This window comes from Arachis hypogaea, chromosome 17, assembly GCF_003086295.3.
Source record: "Arachis hypogaea cultivar Tifrunner chromosome 17, arahy.Tifrunner.gnm2.J5K5, whole genome shotgun sequence".
Taxonomy (NCBI): Eukaryota; Viridiplantae; Streptophyta; class Magnoliopsida; order Fabales; family Fabaceae; genus Arachis; species Arachis hypogaea.
Genome location: NC_092052.1, coordinates 10,920,558 through 10,945,720, shown reverse-complemented (window position 1 = coordinate 10,945,720; position 25,163 = coordinate 10,920,558). Strand labels below are relative to the sequence as shown.

General features: G+C 30.1%; 4 protein-coding genes across 4 annotated transcripts; 3 read left to right on the top strand and 1 right to left on the bottom strand.

The window, feature by feature from the left end:
• Window positions 1–7,505: 7,505 nt before the first annotated feature.
• Window positions 7,506–10,040, top strand: LOC112762784 (protein FAR1-RELATED SEQUENCE 5-like). The gene is made up of 2 exons (XM_025808624.2): window positions 7,506–7,983; window positions 8,622–10,040. Exon 2 carries the CDS (start codon window positions 8,625–8,627, stop codon window positions 10,038–10,040), a length of 1,416 nt encoding a protein of 471 aa, XP_025664409.1. The 5' UTR covers window positions 7,506–7,983; window positions 8,622–8,624.
• Window positions 10,041–11,958: 1,918 nt separating this feature from the next.
• Window positions 11,959–15,624, top strand: LOC112766919 (uncharacterized). The gene is made up of 2 exons (XM_072222397.1): window positions 11,959–14,769; window positions 15,079–15,624. The coding sequence occupies exons 1-2, from the start codon at window positions 12,078–12,080 to the stop codon at window positions 15,447–15,449; spliced, it is 3,063 nt and encodes a 1,020-aa protein (XP_072078498.1). The 5' UTR covers window positions 11,959–12,077; the 3' UTR covers window positions 15,450–15,624.
• Window positions 15,625–16,612: 988 nt separating this feature from the next.
• On the top strand, window positions 16,613–18,335 carry LOC140180873 (probable LRR receptor-like serine/threonine-protein kinase At3g47570). The gene is made up of 2 exons (XM_072222396.1): window positions 16,613–17,582; window positions 17,830–18,335. The coding sequence occupies exons 1-2, from the start codon at window positions 17,264–17,266 to the stop codon at window positions 18,186–18,188; spliced, it is 678 nt and encodes a 225-aa protein (XP_072078497.1). The 5' UTR covers window positions 16,613–17,263; the 3' UTR covers window positions 18,189–18,335.
• LOC112766917 (pleckstrin homology domain-containing protein 1) lies at window positions 18,326–19,033 on the bottom strand. Its single transcript, XM_025812812.3, has one exon. The coding sequence runs from the start codon at window positions 18,936–18,938 to the stop codon at window positions 18,504–18,506; it is 435 nt and encodes a 144-aa protein (XP_025668597.1). The 5' UTR covers window positions 18,939–19,033; the 3' UTR covers window positions 18,326–18,503.
• Between the last annotated feature and the right edge of the window lie 6,130 nt (window positions 19,034–25,163).

Below are 25,163 nucleotides of genomic sequence, written 5' to 3'. Positions count from 1 at the left end.
TAATGGTTAATGTATAAGTTTAATACATGTTACTTCTTGTTAGTATTATTAAAAACAAAAAGAATTCTTTAACCAGACAAAATACTTGAACTAAATTTAATCAAATTGTTATATTGAGTTTCACGTTCACACCCTATCTACTGTGTACGCACTTTTTATTTATCCTCTTCTTTTTCTCTAATTCCTTCAACTTACACTCTTACTACTCATCTTTCTCTTTCGTTATCATTTTCGTCGTTCGACACTACTATTAACCCCTTCTCTTCCTCTTTCTTCTTTTTTCATTTGATTTCTTCTTTTTCCTCTTTTTCTTTCACCACTACTATTACCGCCACCACCACCACCTTCTTCTTAACAAAAATTTGTGTCTCAGCTTTATTCTTCTTCTTAACAAACTAAAAATGTCTCAATTAAAAAAATTTTGTATTAAAATTAAAAAATTTGTGTCACGATTAAAAAATTTTAGTATTATTTTCTGATAAATTCGCATAACTTAAACTCTTACTCTTCTTATTTTCCATCACCATCGTCATTTAAATATATTTTAGAACAAAAAAATACATCAATGTTATAAATAGTATAAAAATGACTAAACTTTTTTACATATGAATTCAATACTATCCAACTAGTTTAATGATAAAAAAAATACATCATTTAGTTAGAAATGACAATTAAAAAACTTCTGTCACAGTTAAAAAATTTTATTGTCAAAATTAAAAAATTTCGATGATATTTTTTTAATAAATTTTACACAATTCATAATTATCATTTCTCCTCCTCTTCTTTTTCTTATTTTACATTCTCATAATAAAAATTCTAAGGACTAACAATTTTAATAATTTTGGCCATCATTTAGCCATCACAAATATTAAATTGTCTTTAATAAATAAATTTTATTAATTTATGGATGCAAATTCTAAAAAATATAAGTACAAATTATATTAACTTATACGTGCAAACTTTTGATAAATATAGGTACAAATTACATATTTTGTGTGTACAAAACACATATAAATATGAATATAAATTGAGCAATGCTAGGGGGTTAGCAACTTTTGTGATTGGTAGCTATCAAATAGCCATCAATGATGATTTAATGGTGTGAGATTGGTGTGAAATTTCATCCAATGACTTACCTTTTTCTGATGGTTATATGCTGGCCAAAATTCAATAAAATTACTGACCCCCTAGACTTTTCCATATATATTATTGCTAGTCAAATACTAATTCAAAATGATAATATTTACTGGTATGTAGCATTGTTGTTCTCATAATTCTTATTTCACCCTTTTAATAATGTCGTGATTAAAATTTTAGTGTTAAAATTAAAAAATTTCTTATACCATAATTAAAAAATTTAGTACTATTTTTTGATAAATTTTACAAAATTCAAAACTCATTTTTTTTTATTATTACCATTTTTTTTTCTTATTTTACGATTTCACCTTTTTATAATTTTTTTTGGTTTTATCCTTTAACTCAAACTCTCATATTATTCATATACTAAAACAATTAAAATCAGTCAATGTATTTTCTCTTTCTTTTGGTCAATCAACGACTCAACGTGACTTTTGAGCTATCCACAGTCAAAAATAAAAATTCATAATTTCCATAAGTCCAACTATAAATTATCATAGTATTGTCTCAATAAATTATAATTTAAATAGTATAATTTTTTTATACTCATCTAAAAATTGTAGATTTAAATATCATTCCAGACCTTAGAAAAAAAAATTTTCCTATAGCGCCGATTTTCTATATATAGAAAAAAAAGGTTTAATTATTCTGTTGGTCCCTATAGTTTCGCAAAATTTTCAATTAGGTCTCTATACTTTTTTTCCTTTCAATTGGGTCCTTATAAATTATTTTTTTTTCAATTTAGTCCCTGTTAACGTTAAACGTCAAAAAACTGTTAGTGAATTGTAAAATTATTTGTATACCCTTAGGGACCCAATTGAAAAGAAAAAAAATATAAGGAACTAATTGAAAATTTGATGAAATTATAAATATTCAATGAAAGATATTCCTATAATCTCTTTTATTTTGTCACTATTATTCTTTTACTTATTTATATACAAATTATACCAAAAATACATTCTCTTTTTTTTTTTAATTTTAAAATACCTTAAGAACATTAAAAAAATGGATAAAATAAAACAGAAATAAGTATATATAAAATTCAATTTCTATCATTCAAGTATTCATTATAATCATGTAATATTTTACATTTGTGTGAATTCATGACAGAAAAAATTCATTAAAAAAAAAAGTTTCTCCTGAATCTAGAGAAGGACAATTATTACATTTCAAGCATCCATCCAAAAGCTTTATCTATTTCACGATCCTTCTTCATTGCCAGGGAAACATTCATTCAAGTGGGAGCAATCTTCTTCAGGGATTCCTGAAATACGTTACATATATAGTTAAAGGGTGACCCAAAATCAAGAGACTATCCATAAGTACTATTACTTTCATCCAAGAATATGTGTCTTTTTACCAAAACTTAAAAAGAAAATAAAAAATTGTATTTAACACAACTTTTTTCTCTTATCTCAACACATTTCTGTATGTCTTATTTCTATAGTCTATTTCTATACATTTATCAAACACAACCTAGAAAACACTTAGTTTTGGACGGAAACAAATTGAAAGATACCTTGACAACAATAACAGGTAAATTGCCAATCGGGTCTATATTGGTTATAGGTCCTTTCTCCTTAAAAAAGCACTTCCTTAGCACTTTCTCATACTTCTTTAGCTCAATATAAAAGACAGAGAATGCAGCTCCAAGACCATCTCTAGCTAAGTTTGGTGAATTGATTTATGAGAATAAAAGAGGAGAAAAACTTTGAATCGAATACAAGACTTTCAATTAGTTACAGCAAATCCATATATTATTCTATGATAGTAGCTTTGTTACACAGATATACAGCAGTACAAGCACATTTACAAAATGACTTGTTCTTATTGGCAATGATGATATCAATAATTATTCGTATTAGTCATAGTAGTAATAAAGTATTAAAGCAACAGTGGCAGTAACTACTTAAAACAAAATCAAATACATTCTATCTAATGCCTCTACATTCAGTAAAATATATGATATCTAGCAAATTCACAACTCACTGAAGAAATTTTCAAGTCACAAGATGAAATACCTGCGGTCTCTTAGATTCTTTGGCAGAATTGGCAACTACATCAAATCCAACATAAGTAAAGAACGACAACCTCAAAAGGGAGACCAGTTGGAAACATCAACCTCAAAAGCTTCAACAAGAACGACAACTACATAAAAAAAAAAAAAACAGAATCCTAACAAACCAGCATCATCACACTAACAACAATCAACAATAAACAAAATTCATAATTAATAAAACTAATTCATATGTCAATTCATCACATATATTCATATATTTTTAGAATTGGACAACTGTAGTGAACAAATAAATTAAAGGAGTTGCCAATTTTAGAATAAACTAAAGGAGTTGCTAATTTTTAGAATTGGACAACTGTAATCAATTTTTTGTGTATTGATCTGCATTTGAGAATAGTAATAAAGCTTACCTATGGCAAACTCCAAAATTATCCATTGAATATCACAGTTTGTAATTCATTTCTCTCTAATAGTAAAACAAAATTGTTGCTGTGTGTGTGTTTGTGGTAAAGAATATATGGTTCATGATTGAAGGCATAAAGCGTACAACCTTAATATATGGTACAACCAGAAACTAACTCACCTGTTCTGGCAGATCAAGTGTACAGGCAGCAAAGCGAGGCGAGGCGCGGCAACATGAGGTGAGGCCCGCCGAGTTGCGGACAGGGCTTCGACGGATCAGTCAGTGCAGATCTTCAGAGACCGACAGAGGCTTTGGATGAAGATGACAGACCGACGGCTATGGATAAAGATGCCAAAGCCTATGGATGAAGACGACAGACCCCGAAGGAGAAGCACACTATACACGATTTTCAGAGAGAAAATTAGGGGCTGGCTAGAGTTTTGTTTTCCTTTGTGACAAAATGTCAAGGAGTTTTTGGGTATTTTGAAAAGATAGAGATATGTACGATTAGAATATCTAACTCAAATAGAAGAATATTCGTTTTTTAAACAGAATATTCTGTTATCTTAAACGTTATCCTCACGGCAGGGACTTAATTGAAAAAAAATTAACGTATAGAGACTCAATTAAAAAAAAAATAGTATAGGACCTAATTAAAAATTTTGCAAAATTATAGAGACTAATAGAGTAATTAAACCAAAAAAAACACTATCATAGCACCGATTACTTGTTAGTATTTCACCTTTATGCATATGGTGTTAAATGTAAAAGACTAAATCAATTAAAAAAAAATGAGATAAATAACTAGTTAAATCTGGTCCAAACGTAATGTTTACTCCAAGTTTATCACTTTTTATCACTTTTATGGAAATTCATACGAAGTTGAGAAATTAATTTTATTCGAAGGCAATATTTTTATTATTTATAATAAATTAACATGTACATGCTTCTTATTTAAATTTATGTGAGTTATATTAGAATATAAATTTTTCGATAAGCTAATATCAATAATATATATATATATATATATATATATATATATGCGCGCGCGTATGACTTTTGTAATGAGAAAATAAATTGGATAAAATATTAAAATTTTTTAATGTTAAAAATAAAAAGATAATTTATTATCTATTATATATCTCTAATTTTACAATTAAAATATGTTACATGTCACTTTTTCATTATAATTAGAATCAAATTTTTTTTTTCTAAAATTAAAGAATTTTTCTCTTCTCTTTACTAATTTTACAAACAAAATGTATTACATGTTATTCTCTCATTATAATTGAAATTAAATCTTTTCCCCTAAAATTAAATAATTCTTCTCTCCTCCTTACTAATTTTACAACCAAAATATGACACATCTCACTCCCTCATTGCAATTGAAATCAAACATTTTCTCCAAAATTAAAGAGTTCTCCCCTCCTCCCTCTTCTTTTCTCTATTTCTCTCATTCCTTGAACCACTCTATCTATTTTATACATCATTATCAATATCAATGACTAATTACTAATTTGATAATCAAAATGTGCAACATGACATTCTTTAATTGCATTAAAATTAAAATTAAAATTAAAATTGAAATATATATATATTATGTATCATATATTACTATCTAATTTAATAATCAAATGTGTCACATGATATTCTCTTATTAAAATTGAAAGAAAATATTTTTTTTAAATTAATAAACTCCATTCCTAAATTCTCTCACCTACCTGTCTCTCTCTATTTTTCTATTTTTCTCTACTATTTTTACTCTATATATAATTTATATTTTATATTAGTAATTTGACAAATCAAAATATGTCATCCGATATTGTTGTACAATTAAAATAAAATTTTTTCTTCCAAAATTAATAAATTCTCACTCTCACTCTCATTTTTTTTTCTTTATCTTTCTCTTTCTTTTTTCTCATTCTCTATTTTTTCTATCTTTCTGTTCTACAGAAAACAAAATTAACAAATAATATAATTCAAATAAATAATAATAATAATAATAATAATAATAATAATAATAATAATATTATTATTATTATTATTATTATTATTATTATTATTATTATAGTTTTTTAATTTTTTATTTAATTTTAAATTTTCACCGCTTATCTTTTTAATCTATATTTTTATTTTTCTTCTTTCAAATATTTATTACATATAATTTGGAGGGAATACTAATGTTATAATTAAATATTATAATCAAGATTCAATTGTTTTAAAAAAATTAATTTTGAGTTAATTTTATAACTATCAGTATAATTTTTTTATACTAATATCTAATTATATTTGTATATACATAGAGAGAAAAATATTATTTTTAAATAACAAATATAAAAATTAATTATTTCTATTTGTGCAACAAATTTAACACCTAAATAAATATAAAATTATACACGTTAAATTATTTTAAATTTTAGATAATAAATATTAAAATTAATTATTAATAAAAAATTAGACTTTTTCATATAAAAATATTAACTAAAAATCTTATTATTTAATTTTTTATCTACAGATACTTTGATCTTTTTAGACAGAGACTTTTGTCAACTTACGATTTTTGTTGTAAAAGTAATTTAATTTTATAAATTTTTTGTAACATGTATAATCTATGCTGTCAGAATAAAGTGAATTGTAATTTTAAAAAATTTATATTATCGTAATATTATTACGGGTAAAAGTATTGGTTTTATATACTAATTTCAACTTAAATTAATTAAATTAGAATTAGTTGTAACAATAGGAAAAATGTAATAATTAGCATTAATTAGTACAGTTTTTTTAAGGTGGGTGTGGCAGTAGACAACTTTTATTTATTTCATATTGTAAGGATATTTTAATAATTTTAAAATAAAAAAAAAAAAGCTTACAAAAGGTATGGTGTAAGTCACAAAAGATGTGACAATACCCTCTCTCTTTAGGTTATAAGGTTAATAGCCAAATTCGTCTACAAAAGATTACTAATTTTTTAAATTAGTTTTCAAATAATTTTTTTAGTTATATTAGTCATTGAAAAATAAAACGTAAGCTAAATTAGTCCTTTCGTTAGTTAGATAATGACGTGTCACGTTAAGTGTCACGTGTCACCAGATGATTGGTTGACGTATCAGGTCAGTGACACTTAGTTAGCACGTCACGTGTCACTTGATATGTAAAAAAGATATTTATAATAAAAATAGTCCCTGAAAGTCCAAACGTAAGTCATTTTCATACTTAAAATCTTAAAAATTAATCAAATTAGTCCTTATATAATTTTTTTTATTTTTTCATAATATTAAATTTAAAATATTTTTTTATAGTACTAATTTTAATATTATTTTTAGATCTTAATAAAAAAAATTCTCTTTACATAAAATAATAAAAATAATTAAATTATTATAAAATTATTTTGTCATTTATATTTTAAAGTTTTACATTTTTAAATTGTAAATTTTTTTTATAGTAAATTTTTTTATTTAAATGAGTTTATTAAATTATTGTTCATTATATATCTAAAAATTTAATATTTTAAATTTTACTAAATAATATAGTAATTATTTTAAAATTTAAAAATGGTTTTTTAGGACATTTGTTAACTAATTCTTAAAAATATATGAATTTTGTTGAGAAGTATCTTAAAGAGTAAAGACTAGGGTAATTTAATGATCTAAAAAAAGTGAAGAGTAACAGTAAAATGTTAACGATATTGAATGCATAAATAAAATTTTGTGCCTTTTAGACTCAACATTTTTAGATTGATTTGTGTGATTTATAAGCTGAATTTGTCATTTGGTTGAAGCGAAAATAAGAGATTATTGAAAAAGAAGATTTATTAGTTGTTTACTTCAACTAAATATTCTTCACCTTCGTTTCTCCCTAACAACTTCAATTTCATGCATCTATAGATTTAATTTTGGCGGCTACTCACATGATGATGGGTGTTTTGTCTTCAGGCAAAGATAGTACTTTAAATCTATGTAATACTGCCGTGTGTAAGGATCACATCAATATTGTGGGACCCATTAAAAATAATGAATGTACTTAGAATAACATGATAATTAACTTAGTTCTAATAAACCAAGTAGATGAACCCAATGGTTCATTCCGAACTGAGTAAATCGAGTTTGTATTTTGATATCTTTTATTTAAATTAAAATTTTAAATAAAAGTAAAATAAAAAATAAAACCTTATTACCCATCGATAAAACTCAATCTTCCAGTGTAAGCTAGAGAAAATAGTTTCTTGTGTCTACATAGGGAGTGACCATTCATACCACCTTGCTGGTGTGGCAGTTCCAAGTACTTGTCCGAAGATGACGAAGACAAAGTACATTGTGGTTATTATATACAAGGTTGATATAGTAAAAAAAGTTCAAGTTTCCTAAAGAGTTGTGAGCAATTGTAGGTATCTGGAGATCGAAGAGTGATATCGTTTCAGCAGCTCTTGGTAAGTTTTTGCCCATAACTCTAATTTATTTCAAGCTCAAAATAAGAATAGATATAGGATATACATTGGTAGTGGAAAATACTAAATGCATTGTTTTATTTATACATTAAACCAAATATTTATTTTCGAAATTTGTGGTAGGGTATTTTTTAATAAATTTTATTATTTAACCCCTATCCGATTATGTGTGTGCCTTTGTTAATAATTTTCTAAAAGCTAGTCCTTTAAATAATCAGTAATAATTTTGTTAAAAAATATATCCAAAATAATCATATTTAAAGAATTATTTGTGAAAATAATATTTCTTAAACGACGAAATTTTTGAGGTAGTTGTCTTAATGAGTAATAGATGAAACTTAAATTTTATGTTGATGATATAAGAGAAACCAAGAGTTTTAGTTTAGTTTTAAGAGTCCCTCCCTATGTGGTTGTTTAAAAATTTCTATTTTCATGTTTGAAAACTGAATTACTATAAAAATATATTTATTGGATCCTTATGTGTGTCATTGTAGTGTAGAATTTGACAATAATTTTTTAATGCTAATTTTATCACAGCAATAAGTTAAATTTGAAATAGGATTATGATTATGTTTTTGGTTATGATTTGATTTTACATTTAACAGTTTGGTTTGCATTAGGAGATGGATATCGAAGGAGAAGCAACTTACTTTGAAAGTGACGAGGGAGGCCAAAACATGAATGAGACACTGGAGAATGTGAGTTGCACATGTGCATGTTGTGGAAGCAGTAGATATTGTGGTGTTCTAACAATAGAGGACATAAGGAACCACTCATGGATGACAGCTGATGCAGCATATGAGTGCTATGTTAGTTATGCTAAAAGTGTTGGGTTTGGAGTCCGTAAGGGAGATGCTGCTCGTGGCAAAGATGGGAATTATACAAGGCGACGGTTCTTTTGCAACAAGGCAGGATACAGAGAGGAGAAATACTACAACAATTCGAATAGGAAGAGGGAGCACAAGGCAGAGACTCGAACTGGTTGTGAGGCAAAGCTGTCCATTTACCTTGATGAAAGTTCTTCAGTTTGGAGGGTTAGGAAACTAGTCGAGGAGCATAATCATGAGTTAATACCACAATGCCTTGTCCACCTAATTCCAAATCATCGTCGTTTGACCGATGCAAACAAAGCTCAGACTGACACAATGATCATGCATGGACTCCCTACTTCTCAAATTATGGGATATCTAGTTGGACAAGCAGGTGGGTATCATAGAGTTGGCTTTTCAAAGAAAGATTTGGATAATTATATAGAAAGAAGTAGACGGGCAAGGATTATTGGTGGCGATTCAAATGCTACCATAGGATACTTGAGTGGCAAGGCTGATCTAGACCCGATGGCGATGGCACGCTATAGTTCTACCCCTGAAGATAGATTGGGCAACTTATTTTGGGCAGATGGAATGTCCAAGGCTGATTACCAGTTGTTTGGCGACGTCCTAGCATTTGATACCACGTACCGAAAGAACAAGTATAAAAAGCCACTGGTGATATTTTCTGGTAGTAATCACCATAGGCAAACTTGCATTTTTGGTTTCGCTGTGTTAGAGGATGAATCAGGACCGACTTACACATGGTTGTTGAAGAACTTTCTGGATGTTATGCTGGGTAAATCTCCTACTGTTGTGGTAACGGATGGAGATGAAGGCATGAAAGAGGGTATTGCAAATGCATTCCCTAATGCAACCCATAGATTATGCGGTTGGCACCTTCAAAAAAATGCAACGTCTAACATCAAAGATCCAACATTTTGTGCAGAATTTAAAAAGTGCATGTATGGCAAGTGGCATCCCGATGAGTTCGAGCTCCGTTGGGCTAAGATGGTAGATACTTTTGGTCTGCAAAATAATGAATGGGTTAACATTCAATATGCTAGGAAGAAAAACTGGGCTAGCTCTTACTTGATGGACAAATTTTGTGCTGAGTTTAGGACTACCTCACGATGTGAGGGCATCAACAATTATGTGAAAACTTTCATTAACTCTTGTCATTGTCTGTTGGACTTGGTGACTAATCTTGAAGGGAGGATTTGGGATTAGGGAAGGGGGATTAGGGTTGGAGAGGGGGGAGAGTGCATTCAGGAAGGGGACGGGGGGAGTGCGTTGGGGAGGGGGAAGGGGAAGTGCGTTGCAGGAGAAGGATTAGGATTGGAGGGGATTTTTGCCATGTCATCAAAACGTAGTGACTATGTCAGCATTGTGCTTGTCGGAAATTTGCTCCGTCGAGCTCGAAGACACGCTTGTCAAATTTTAAAAATTTTTAGGGGCCATTTTGACAATAACAAAAGTCAGGTACCATTTTGTCAACGTCGGAATCTTCCGGATACCGATTTGATATTTACCTCTTTTATGTAAAGGGAGTTTTATTTATTAAGATCTAAAAATTGATATTAAAATTAAGGTTCAATTACTCTGTTGATCCCTATGTTTTATTAAATTTTTTTAATTAAGTCTCTATAATTTTTTTCTTTCAATTGGGTTCTTATAGTGCTTTTAATTTTATAATTAGCTCATTTTTAGTGTAAAAAATGTTTGAATTATCTGAATATTTCTTCGTAATCTGAAAGTATTCATAATTAAAAACCCAACTAGGTCTTTGCCACATGTATTATGGAAGAAATATTCTGTTAATTTTAACATTTTTTATATGAAAAATAACCTAATTACAAAATTAAAGGTAGTTTAGAAACTTAATTAAAAAGAAAAAAGGTACATAGACCTAATTAAAAATTTGGTAAAACTATAAGGACCAACAAAGTAATTAAGCCTAAAATTAGTATTAAAATTATTAAGAATTAATATTATGAAGACAAAAATAAGAGAGATTTATATGGAACTAATTTGATTAATTTTTTAAATTTTAGGTATGAAAATAACTTATTCTGTTATTTCAACAACTATTTTGACTATACACCAAAACAACTATTTTGACTCTAAATAAATTTATAACGTGTCAAATAACAAGTAGTACACGTGCTATGTCATGTATTCCTGACATGACACATCAACCAATTATCTTATAACACGTAACATTAACCTATCATGTCATCATCTAATTTTTTACCAGAATTTAATGTAAAATTTAATTTATCTAATATAATAATAATTTAATAATTAAAATTTATTAATAATAATTTTCTGTCTAAAACATTTTTACAAACTAATTTAGTGTATTAATATAAATTTATTGATTCAGGCATAATAAATTAATAGAATAAATAATTAATTAAGTAACGAGGTATTTTTATGGGCCATTGCAATCTGGTTTTTTTTTTTTAAGACCATTGTAATTTGTGTATTAGAACATTAGACTGCTGTTTTTTATTTTTTGGACAAGCATCACTATTAAAAAGCCCACTTCATTATTTAATTCTTTTCTCATTTTTCAAACCAGCGAACCAAGTCTACGTTCAACCGATTTTTTATTCTTCGAACCAGACCAACCAGTATATTAATAAAAAAAAACCGATGGGACCACATGTTTATCTTAATTAATGATACACTAACTACGAAACACGTGTGATCATCCTATCGTTGCCAACTCAGAATATTTACATGAAGACAAAACACCCATCATCATGTGAGTAGTCGCCTTTAATTTTTGATGTTGTTGCTGTTCATCTTAGCTTGTTGCCGATGCGAATGAAGAACAAACACAAGGTGGCGATTTTTAATTTGCTATAAGTATTAAAATTAAAGTACAGAGAAGAAAGATCGTGGAGTCCTCCCAAGTCAACTTGCAAGTCTTGGTCTTCCGACGATAACATATCCGCCCTGTGCACTCCCTTTCCATTCACATGCACACAAATTTCCAAAATTGTTTATATATTTATTAATATCCGTTTCATTATTCAAGTATTGTTGTAGTGTGTACAGTAAATGTTTTTAGATTGATTTTTATTAATCCTATAATGAAGCAAATTAGAAATCTATATAAGAGAGTTTCAAGCAACTACTATGGTATACTTTCTTCACCATTGCCCTCTTCTGTATAACAGTTAGAGCTATTGAAGTAACAACACTAGTACTACATTTTTCTTCACCAATCACCATCGTCCTCTTCTATATACTTACACAATGCTCATATTGTCACCGTCACACTACAACAAAATAATGGTGTCTCTCATCATGTTTCTCCTATCTATGGCTTCACAAACCTTGGCTGTGAATGTGGCCTTGAGTACCGAGACTGATAAGATTGCTTTGCTTGTTTTGAAGGACAAGCTTACCAATGGCGATCCTCATGCTCTGTCATCATGGAATGAGTCTCTCCATTTCTGTGCATGGGAGGGCATTACATGCAGTCGCCGTCACATGAGAGTCTCAGCCTTGCAACTTCAAAATCAATATTGGGGAGGTACTATTGCGCCATCTTTGGGAAATCTGACGTTCCTAAGGGTGATCAATCTTACTAACATCAACTTGCATGGTGAGATTCCAAGAGAAGTTGGTCATTTGAAGAGACTGCAGTTTCTTGGCTTGAGCAACAATAATCTTCATGGAGAGATTCCTATAGAGATGATAAATTGTTCAAGCCTTGAGGTAATTATAATGTGGCAAAATAATCTAACTGGGAAAGTTCCTTCATGGTTGGGTTCTATGATGCAACTCACTCATCTGGGGCTTGCAGTCAACAATTTTGTTGGTAGTATCCCGCCTTCTTTGGGAAATCTTTCATCCCTTGAGGCGTTGTCACTTGGAGTTAATCATTTGGAAGGAAGAATAACTCCAGCTTTGGGTAGGTTGTCAAATTTGAAATTTTTGAGTTTAAGTTCAAATAATTTTTCTGGCCAAGTTACTCCTTCACTTTATAACCTTTCAAATATTCAAGTTCTTGATTTCGCTCGCAACCACTTAATGGGTACTCTTCTCTCAAATATACCTCTGGCCTTTCCCAATCTTAAGATGTTTACGTGTGGAGGGAACCGATTCATCGGTACTTTTCCATCTTCAATATCCAACCTTTCTGAGTTGCAACTATTTGATATCTCAGTAAATAATTTTCATGGACCAATTTCTCCTACCCTAGGGAGTTTACACAAACTCCAGATATTTAACGTTGGTCATAATAGATTCGGAAATGGAAGAGATCACGATTTGGATTTTCTTTTCTCATTGACTAATTGTACTCAATTGCAGAACCTAGACTTTTATGAAAATTATTTAGGGGGAGTATTGCCAGATATCATAGGCAACTTATCAACCAATCTTGTTTTGCTTGATATGGCGTTGAATCAAATATCTGGAAGGATACCAGAAGGAATTGGAAAACTAGTCAACCTAGCAACACTTGATATGGAGGAAAATTTCCTTGGGGGAACAATTCCAGATTCAATGGGAAAGCTAAAAAATCTGGGAGAGTTGTGGTTGAGTGAAAATAAGTTCTATGGCAACATCCCTCTTGTCATTGGTAACCTTACTATGTTGTCTGACGTTGATCTGAGCTCAAATGAATTTGAAGGACTCATTCCTTTTACACTTGGATACTGCACCAACATGCAAAAATTTTCTGCATCTGAAAACAACTTAAGTGGTAACATACCCAATCAAACATTTGGCAACCAGCAAGGCTTAATACAGTTGTTACTATACTCCAACTCTTTTACCGGCCCCATTCCTTCTGATCTTGGAAACTTGAACCATCTTTCCATCTTGGATTTACAAGATAACAAGCTCATTGGTGAGATTCCCACGAGACTTAGTGCTTGCACTGCTTTAACAGAGCTCGTACTAGAAAGAAACTCATTCCATGGAAGTATACCTTCATTCTTGGGATCTCTACTATCCCTTGAAATCTTAGACCTTTCTAATAACAACTTCTCAAGCACAATCCCTCATGAACTTGTGAATCTCACGTTTCTGAGTATGTTGAACGTATCTTTCAACCATCTCTATGGTGAAGTCCCGGTAGGAGGAGTATTTAATAATGTCACAGCAATATCACTCGTTGGAAACAAAGATCTTTGCGGTGGGATACCTCAATTGAATCTTCCTGCATGCCCTATGTTGCCCTCACAGAAGAGATCTCTCAAAAAGAGAGTCATCCTCTTCATTGCATTTGGAGGGGTTCTAATCTCTTTTGTAGCTTTTATTAGTATATATCTCTTCAAGAAAAAGGCAAAAAATTTATATACTACTTCTCTAGCTTTGCAATATGGCTATGTGAAGGTTTCTTATAGAGAGCTACATCAAGCAACAAATGGATTTTCTTCATCCAATTTAGTTGGCACAGGAAGCTTTGGCTCTGTGTATAGAGGAATCCTTGTCCATTTTGAGAGGCCTGTTGCTGTGAAGGTGTTGAATCTTCAAACACGGGGGGCATCAAAGAGTTTCATGGCCGAATGCAAAGCTTTAGGAAAAATCAAGCACAGAAACCTTGTCAGCATACTGACTTGTTGTTCAAGTGTTGATTACAAAGGGAATGATTTCAAGGCCATAGTGTTTGAGTTCATGCCTAATGGGAGTCTAGAAACCTTGTTGCACAACGCTATTGAAGATAGCGAATCCACAAATATGAGTCTCAACCTTATGCAGAGAGTAAATATTGCTCTTGACATAGCTTTTGCATTGGATTATCTTCACAATGGTTCTGGGGAAGCTGTGGTTCACTGCGATGTTAAGCCAAGCAATGTTCTACTTGATAATGAAGTTGTTGCCCACTTGGGAGACTTTGGATTAGCTAGACTCATTCATGGTGACGCATGCCGTTCTAGCAGTAATCACGCTAGCTCCTCTGCAATTAAGGGAACCATTGGATATATTCCGCCAGGTAAGTTTCTTTTGATATATCTAATAATATATATCTTTTGGAAAATGTTTTGCTTAGATTTCTCCTTTTGCATATTGTAGCAACAAGACAATTTGTCAAATTAAATAACTGTTTTGCTTTTGACATGATATTTTTACTATATGCTTTTGCCGATCCCTTTGTCCCAAGCAATTTAATTATCAAGTATTTATGGCAATCATCCCTTTAATATATTTAATTTATTGAACTGAAAATAATTAGTTTATAATGACGATATTATTGCATTATTTCTGTTGTCCCTTTTTTCAACTTTTTGTTTGAATCAAACAGAGTATGGAGCAGGATCTCCAGTGTCAGTAGAAGGAGACATGTATAGTTATGGAATTCTTCTTTTGGAGATGATCACCGGAAAGAAGCCAACTGATAGCATGTTTGGTGAAGGTCTAAGCCTACACAATTTCTGTAACATGGCAACTCTAGATGGAATCACTGAGATTGTTGATTCAAGATTGCTCATTCCAATTGATCATCAAGAAGGAAGGGTTACACAACAGCAAAATATGGAAGACACCATTCAAGAATGTCTTGTGTCCTTTGCTAGTATTGGAGTTGCATGTTCTCAAGAGTTTCCTAATCAGCGAATGAGCATAAAAGATGTCATAACTGAATTGCTTGCAATCAAGCAAAAGCTATCATGCTAATAACTGCCGTTGTCAATCATGATGACAACTCGCTGCACTATACATTTCAATTTCTGTGCTTTTATGTTCTCTATTAGTGTGCTTTTAATGTGGTATGTAACATTTTAAGTTTATGCGCTCTGTCCTCTGTATTAGTGTGTCATTTGCATCAGTTCAAGGCTTTATATATCTTCAATTAATATCTATTTATTTCTATCCATTTATTATCTATTTATAATTTATAATATATAAAAGAAAAAACCAACATAGTATTATATTAAAACCTTGACACATAATGCTCCATAGTCCACACCATTATCATATCATCGTAATCTTATTATTGGCAATCTCTCATTCACTCATGGTCACTCACTACTTGTTAATTATTGTGTATGTTGTAACCAGTTTATTTAAGAAATAGAAACTAATAACACTTAAATCTAATTAAAAAGATCATTCACAATTAATAATTATACATTTGATTAAATATTTCTTTATCAAAGACAATTACACAAATATAATCCAAATAATTGAAAAAATTAGAAAAAAAAAATTGATAACAAGTAAAAATTTATTTTATTCTTTGATAAGAATTATAATTACTCTTTTATTTGAAAAAGAATTTAAGAAATTACACAAAATCATACACATTTATAATCAATTCCACAAAGAAACTTCAAGTAGACTTTTTGAAGAAAACCTTTTTGGTAAACATAAACACATACAAAGCTATGTTCAATTGCATAAACACAATCCAAATAATTCTTTTAAAGTGTTGTTTGGATAAAATGTAAAGAAAATATTGCAAAAATTTTATGGCAAGTGAAAATATAATTTTGTTCTTTGAATAAAAAGAAAAACACGATTCTTTTATTTAGGAAGAAAAAACGAAGAAGTTATATGAAAATATACAAAGCTATCACTCAATTACTCACATTCGCTAAAAAGACGTAAAAACCTTTAAAAAAATATATTATTTTTCACAATTTTCATAAATTCATAATTTACAAAATGTGAATACTTTTCGTACAACACATTCAAGCTTGCTTTTGCTTCAAGTTATATTAGATAGCAAAGTTTTTATTGTCTAGTATAAAATTTATTAGTATACTTTAATTTTATGAATTTCATAAGAAGCCGTAGTTCATTGTGATATAAAGCCAAGCAATGTTGTAGTTGATGATGAAGTTGTTGCTCACTTGGGAGACTTTGGATTAGCTAGGCTTGTTCATGGTGCCGCAAGCTGTTCTAGCAGTAATCAAGCAAGCTCTTCTGCAATTAAGGGAACCATTGGATATATTCCCCCAGTTCAGTGTCAGTTTCTCTTGATATATCTTACAATATCCTTCTGAAATGTTTTTCTCATATTTCTTCCTTTATAATCATATCTAAGTAATTTTAGTATCAAGTATTTATGGCAATCAACCCCTTAATATATTTACTTTATTGAACTGAAAATAATTAATTTATAATGATGATATTATTGCATTATTTCTCTTCTCCTTTCCTGAAATTTTGTTTAAATCAGAGTATGGAGCAGGTGGCTCAGTGTCAGCAGAAGGAGACATATATAGCTATGGAATTCTTCTTTTAGAGATGCTCACTGGAAAGAAGCCAACTAATAGCATGTTTGGTGAAGATTTAAGCCTACACAATTTCTGTAACATGGCAACTCTAGAACGAATCATTGAGATTGTTGATTCAAGATTGCTCATTCCAATTGGTGAAAAAGAGAGAAGAAGGGTCACAAGTCAGCAAAATATGGAAGGCACCATTGGAGAGTGTCTTGTGTTGATTACAAAGGGAATGATTTCAAGGCCACAGTGTTTGAGTTCATGTCTAATGGGAGCCTAGAAACTTTGTTGCACAACACTATTGAAGATAGCGACTCCACAAATCCGAGTCTGAACCTTATGCAAAGGGTAAATATTGCTCTTGATTTAGCTTTTGCATTGGATTATCTTCACAATGATTCAGGGGAAGCCATAATTCATTGTGATATTAAGCCTAGCAATGTGCTTCTTGATGATGATATTGTTGCCCACTTAGAAGACTTTGGTCTAGCAAGACTTGTTCAAGGGGACAGAAGCTATTCTACCAGTAATCATGGAAGTTCCTCTACAATTAAGGGAACCATCAGATATGTTCCACCAGGTAAAAGTGCTCTTGATAACTTTTGGTAATATTTGTCTACTATTTCTTCAAATTAATTCATGTATTATTATTTGTTAGATTCATGATACTATCATGCATAATTGCATTAATTTACTTATGATATCTACCTTATTATGGCAATCAACTTCTTGAAATATTTATTAAACTGAAAATAACTTGTCTATAATCATTATGTTGTTGCGTTATGTCTATTCTTCTTCCCTTATCATTTGTTGGAATCATTTAGAGTATGGAGCAGGTGGACCAGTATCACCACAAGGAGACATCTATAGATATGGAATTCTTCTTTTGGAAATACTAACCGGAAAGAAACCAACAGATGACATGTTTGGTGAAGATCTAAGCCTACACAAGTTTTGTAAAAAGGCAATTCCAGAAAGAATCACTGAGATTGTTGATTCAAGATTGTTAATTCCGTTTGGTGAAGGAGAAAGAAAGATCACGCAAAAGCAAAGTATCAAGGAGTGTATAGTGTCCTTTGCCAGGATTGGAGTTGCATGTTCTCAAGAGTTTCCCACTCGACGGATGAACATTAAAGATGTCGTAATGGAGCTGCATGCAATTAAACGCAAACTGCTTCCATAAATAGGTGTCATGATTATGAGAAACATTTAGCTGCTTTGAGTTGGATTATCCTTCTTCTTTTTTGTGAATTATTGCGTGTTGTCTGTGTTCTCTTCTCTACCATTTACAAGGATTAAGGAATAATACTTGCTCACAAATTTATTACCATCAATCTTGGTTTATATAAGAAACTATATCATTATATGTTCGTTCTCTTCAATTACAGTAATGTGAGATAACAATTCAACACGATTCATTAATATACACAAATAGAAAAGGGCAAAAGAGAGGTTTGATTTGTCGATTTACCGAAACAGATTGCAGGCGCGTGAGGAATCATCGCTTGTCGTAATCGACGATCTCATTGTCAGTGACGGATCTAGAATGCTGAACAATGGAGCGACCAATAGAGTTGATCCAATCCTCCTTCTCCTTCTCCGAATCGGCGATGAAGTACATCGTCTCGTAGCGCGAGGATAGCTCGAACGCGCAAGGCTTGTTGATCGCGTCCTCTGCGCCCTTAACGGTAAGGTAAGACGCGACGGGAATGACGCCGCGTGGCTTTGACGCGCGCGTGACGGTTGAGTCTTTGAACCAGAAAAGCTCCCCTTGCTTGAGGACGAACCAGCGACGGCGCCACGTTTTGATGTACTCTCCCTGCTTTGTTAGCCAGCCGGTTCGCTCAGGGTTCGACCAGAACTCGATGGCGTCGTGGTCCGCGGTTGCCGGATTGGTTGCGAGGCCAACCGCGGCGCGCCACAGGTTGGCCATTGGTGGAAAAGGAAATGGAGGGAGAATAGGAAGTAAGAGACATTTAGAAAACAAGGAGATGAAAGATTCAGTTACAGTTAGTTACAGTGTCTCGCTGGGCTTAGCGGTACGCCAGGTTATTCTTGCCGTTTTTTTTTTTTTTTTCCTTTCCTTATATCAACTTGTTAACTTAATAAATACAAGTTTACAACCATATTTTGTATATTTTGAAAATATACTACTATTATTATCATTTAGAATATAAAATATATATTAAAAATAAATTAAATAATAAATATATTTATATAAAAATGTAAGTTATTTTTAAATACTCTCAAAATAAAATAAAAAATTTATTATCTCTAATTAATTTATGTTGTATACTTTACTTTGTTATAAAATAAATTATTAAGAATATTTAAGAATGTTTTCACAAATGTATAGTGACTACTTTTTTTATACATATAATATTTTATTAAAATTATTTATGAAAAATTGTGTTGAAAATTTTGATTTGGAGGAAAAGTTGTGAAAGGTAAGTATGTATTTTTTTTTTTTTTAATTCTTTACATAGACTACCCATTGTGTTAAACTCAAAGTGTGTATCATGGGTTCTGTTGTTAACATGTATTTTTTTTTTCTTTTATTCTATTTTTTATCGGTAACTTTACAAATATATTTAATTATAAATCATATCAAAATTTTAAAGTGATCAATAAACAAGAACACAATGAGTATTGAAATTTTAAAATAAATACGTTAGATGTGTCACCCTGAAATTTATGAAGGTCTTTTAAATGTTATATTAATAGAATTAAAGAGAATTTAGTCGAATTTTTCTTTTTATTTTTTTCTGTACAATCTTATTTCTACCTAAAATTTTTAATCTTCCTTAAGAATTTTTAAAGATATATATTATAACTTCAAATTTCTAAAGGTTTAATTATTTTATTATTCTTTATAGTTTCATCAACTACTTTTTAATCAAGTTATATTTTTATACTTTTTTTTTAATTAGATCTCTACATTATTTTTAATTTTATAATTAAATTTTTTTATGTTAAAAATATTAAAATTAGTAAAATATTTTTTTAAAAAAATATATGTTTAAAGATCTAGTTAAATTTTTAATTGTGAATATCTTTAATTTACAGATAAATATTTAGTTAATTTTAGTACTTTTGATACTAGAAAATAGAAATAACCTAATTATAAAATTAAAAATAATGTAAGAATTTAATTAAAAAAATATAAAAATTTAATTAAAATTTTAATAAAATTATAAAGACAATTAGAGTAATTAAACCATTCCTAAAACATCTTCCGTCAAAGCTTAATCTTATTAAAAATTTATCTATTTTAATGAACCTAGATATTGAGACATGCTTAATTTAAGAAAGGAGAAATACAAATATAATCAAAAGCATGATAGAATCATGGAAGGTATATACTATAAATATGACTTGTATAATAATGAAGCAGAAAGTAAATATTATCAACCTGCATTAATCCCAAAATCTTTTCTAATTTGATATTATTATTGGATTTCGTTATTGTCAAACATTCAAACTACTATATGTATTGAACTATTGAAGTCTACTTTCCTTTTTTTTTTTTTTATCTGGCAATAGTTTTCTAAGTTGGATTGTGCATTGATATAAATTATAAGTAATGAAGAATGTAAATTTATGTGTTGGCTTTCCCTAATAAGCTAATATCTTTCCCTAGTAAATTGCCATAGAGCATAAATGAAAAACAAAGTAAATCTATATTTTGGTTAAAAGATTTTCCTCTTAACACTAATAAGTATTAAGAGATCCAACCCATAATACTAGTCGGTTCTCAACAGATTTCACATTCATCTATAACAGAAAAGTAAAAATCATCAACTTGAAATTACTAACTATAAAGAATTGTCAGAATTAATTACTATTGTGCTATTCAAATTCAATTCAGCTCTTCATGTTTCATTGCTTGCTCCCTTACTGTCACCGTATTAACACCTCTCCCAGTCAACACAGTCAACAAACCTAAAAAAAAGAAAGAGGAAACCTTTGAGTTCTGAATAATATATTCCATTAACTTATTCATGTGTATATTTCTTGACATGTAGTTGAACTAAAATTAATTGGATCTAATTCAATTTTAAAAGTTAGCTTAATAAAGAATGTTAAAATTATATTTAACAAATATATCATATTTTCTAAAACATCTAAAACTGAATATTTAAAATTGAATATACAATATACATGTGACCTAACAAATATAAAATAGAATCTAATACTATATTATAATTAAACAATTTAAAAGAAAACTTAAAGAATAGTGAAGATTGAACATAATTTGCAGGAATACACATCAACGGGTATATAACTATTGTAACTTATTGTGTCACTATCAATTTAAAACAATGCAATATCTTGTGTTACAATTCATACACAGAGACACATAGTTCCATGCAGAGTATACAACCAACACCTTGAAACAAGGTTTCTTGTGTTAAAAGCCATACAAAGATATACATACTCTAAGAATTAAACCCATAAACAACTAGTAAGAGAAACTAACATATACCTTTAATTTAAAGATAGGGTGATATGTATTTGATTGTAGCATTGAAATGTATAAACAATAACTGTGATTTGTGAAGCTAACATTGTTCATTCATCAGCATTGTTATATGGAAAAAAATTTTCAGTCTTTTCACATACCTTATCAACTAGGTTTACTTGAATCAGATTGATGATTAGGTCCCCGATAATAACCACGTGTCCCAAAATACTCTTCATACTGATAATAATATAAAAAAAAAGGGTTAACGATTACACCAATAATCAAGAATTATAAAATAAAGAAAAAAAGAGAACTGGTTTGGTTTGAATTGAATTGAGAGTTTCACCTGTGTAGCAAACAACGACCGCCCAGGTTGAGATTGATAGTAGCTTCTTCTTTCTTGCTGGTTTGAAGAACCTGAATTAGAATTTGAACCCCAACTCCAAGGAGTAAGAAAAGATTCATCGTTCTGAAGAAAAGATGTCAGACGAGGATCAATCTCCACTGCCTTCGCCGTTGCGGCATCACCATCACCACCAACGGTTGTGCTTTCTTCCACAGGAGACGCCGTTGCGGCACTACCATCACCACCAACGGTTGTGCTTTCTTCCACAGGAGACGCCGTTGCGGCACCATCATCACCACCAACGGTTGTGCTTTCTTCCACAGGTGACGTCGTTGCGGCACCACCATCACCACCAACGGTTGTTCTTTCTTCCACAGGAGAACCACTTTGTTGTTCTTGGTTCTTCTTGTTCTTAGCTTCTTGCTCTTGTTCTTGCTTCTTCTTGTTCTTTGCTTCTTGCTCTAGTTCTTGCTTCTTCTTGTTCTTAGCTTCTTCCTCTTGCTCCTTGATTATTGTCTCCAGCGATGGTGGAGGCTGCTGATTCTCTTCTTCCGACACCGGTCTCCATGGATCATACCTACTTCTAGAACCCATTAATACCGATTAGATAATAATATCAATAATGCTGTCTAATAAGTAGATATATTATATGATGATTTTGTTCGTTTGGAAGCTTAAAATGTCAAAGGAACATTAAGAGTTTCAGAATGTAAGGAGGGAAATGAGTAAAAAAGAAAGAAAATGAATGTTGATACTATTGTCTATTTTTTTTAGGTATTTATACGTACCCATATAATAAAAAAAAAATTGTAGACAAATAACAAAATGACATGTGGATTCACGTGGATATTTAATTTTTTCTTAAAAAAAATATACAATATTAATATTTTTATTAAAATATTTTTATATTTTAATAAAAATAAAAAAATATATTTTTATTTAATTTTATAAAAAAAATATATTAGACTAAACTATCCATTTAAATTAATTAAAATTTAAAATTAAACCAACTTTAATTTTAAATTTTAAACAATTTAAAAAATAAAATAAAAACACATTTAATTATTCATACACACTAAAAACAATTGCTTCAATCTTATTAATGTTTTTCGTAAACCCTAATTTCTCATAATCATTTATACAAAATAAAAATCTAAAAAATTAAAAAAAATTAAAGAATTTTTTCATCTTTTGGATATTCTCACCAATCGTTCACCCTCTCAAAAATGTCTTTCAATATCAATTCTTACACTCAAACTCTCTCTTCTTTCTCACTGCCACTAATCCACTGGAGTCTCACTCGACTCTGGTCTCCTTCACATTTGCCCGCGTCTCGTCGTTTGTCTCGTCTTGTTGCTGGCGTTTCAACGTCTCCCGACCTTTCTAGGGATCCTCGTCGCCAACAACAAAAGCAACTCGTCGAGTAATACTCTTGTACTTTGTAGTTTGGAGTTGAAAAAAAAAGGAGTCTAAGTACTTTGGAGTTGATAAATTTTTCCATCAATCTTTGACTTTGTACTTGCGGTAATACTCTTGTAGGTTGAAAAGATCTATGGCCCTGAAATATTTCACAGTTGCAAAAATGATACTTCAAGTAAGCATTAAAGAAACCATTATTAAATCTCTGAATCTGCATATGCTATTGTGTTTCATACTTTCAATCATAGAGCTTTTTTCTTCTCTCGTTTAATTTCAAAATCTTCTACAGAATAGTGAGGCCATGGTTTCAATTGACATGTTAGTTGGTCCATCTGAAGTTTTAGTCATTGCAGATAAGCATGCAATTCCTTCTCATGTTGCTGCTGATTTGCTTTCCCAGGTTCAATGAGTTTTTAATATGCTCTTATTTCCAGATCTCTTACGCTTTCTTTCTACATTACTCATATCCTATGCATATAATTTATGATTTCTAAGCTGATAGCCAGGTTGTTCTTGTAACAGCTGACCACATAACTTTTAGCTTTTGTTTCTTTCCCTTTCTCTAAACATTTTAGTTCATGATGAACCTTATTTTTTCACTCTTCATTGAAAATCAATCTTCAACTAGTAGAATGGTCCCAATTTCCCAAAGAGTCAGGCCTGACTATCTGTACATTTTCATCCTAAACATTAATAGCTTAGAATGCATGAACTCTAAAGAAGGATTTTGTTAATAAATATTCTGAAAATTTTGATTTTCAATATAAAAAGGGTGTTCTAAATACACTTATTAATCCATAAATAAAATATAAGTTGATATTATGTTGTATATCTTAAATTTATAAGTAATACAACACTTTGTGTAATGAGAACAAACCCTTTCTTCATATCAGACAGACAAAAGTATAAGTAGTTGTGAGCTATATTCCTCAACAAATTCATGCCAGAAGCTAGCTAGCTGGTTTATGCATGGCTGTCAAAGATAAATAAAAAAATGAAAGAAAAATTTGCAAAAACTATTACTAGTTTATCTGGCAAAAAGAGCAATGGATCATCACTAATGTATAGGACTCCACTTAAAAACTAATATTCACTTGAAATATAATATTTGGGGATACGCAATCTTTTGGCAAAATAGTTTAGTATAATCATAAAATTAGACATGAGAAGAAAAACATCTATATCAAGACTCGATGATATCTTAATGAAAACCTAATGATTCAGGCAGTCTTTAGCAAAAGGTAACAATAGCTTCAATTATGAATATTTCGCATCCAAGATCCACCTTCTCATTACTATCAATGTTAAAACAGTGGTTAACCTCACAATCGAGTTGCTTTTGTGGTTGGCAACGAGGAGCCTTGGAAAGGCTGAGAGAGCGTTGAAACGCCGGCGAAAAGATGAACAACGAGACGCCGGAAAGTGTGAATGAGACGAGAGTCGAGAGTCGAGAGTCGAGTGAAAATCTAGTGGGCTAGTTGCAGTGAGTGAGAAGAGAGAGTTTGAGTCTGAGAATTAAGAATGAAAGACATTCCTTAAGAGGGTGAAAGATTGGTGAGAAAATTCACAAGATGAAGAAGTTCTTTAATTTTTTTTAGTTTTTTAGATTTTTATTTTGTATAAATGACTATGAGAGATTAGAGTTTGTGGGAGCATTAATAAGATTGAAGCAATTGTTTCTAGTGTGTATGAATAATTAAATGTGTTTTTGTTTTATTTTTCAAATTATTTAAAATTTAAAATTATAAGATTAAAGTTAATTAAATTTTAAATTTTGATTAATTTAAATAGATAGTTTGGTCTAATATAAAAAAAAGATATTTATGTCTTTTTATAAAATTAAATAAAAATATTTTTTTTATTTTTACTAAATTATAATAGTGTCTTAGTAAAAGTATTGATATTGTATATATTTTTTTAAGAAAAAA

Bases quoted from the DNA above. Each gene is read 5' to 3' on its own strand.
- LOC112762784 (XM_025808624.2), top strand. From the start codon at position 8,625: ATGGATATCGAAGGAGAAGCAACTTACTTTGAAAGTGACGAGGGAGGC.
- LOC112766919 (XM_072222397.1), top strand. From the start codon at position 12,078: ATGCTCATATTGTCACCGTCACACTACAACAAAATAATGGTGTCTCTC. The intron at 14,770-15,078 runs GTAAGTTTCTTT...TGAATCAAACAG, and splicing joins CATTGGATATATTCCGCCAG to AGTATGGAGCAGGATCTCCA.
- LOC140180873 (XM_072222396.1), top strand. From the start codon at position 17,264: ATGTCTAATGGGAGCCTAGAAACTTTGTTGCACAACACTATTGAAGAT. The intron at 17,583-17,829 runs GTAAAAGTGCTC...GGAATCATTTAG, and splicing joins CATCAGATATGTTCCACCAG to AGTATGGAGCAGGTGGACCA.
- LOC112766917 (XM_025812812.3), bottom strand. From the start codon at position 18,938: ATGGCCAACCTGTGGCGCGCCGCGGTTGGCCTCGCAACCAATCCGGCA.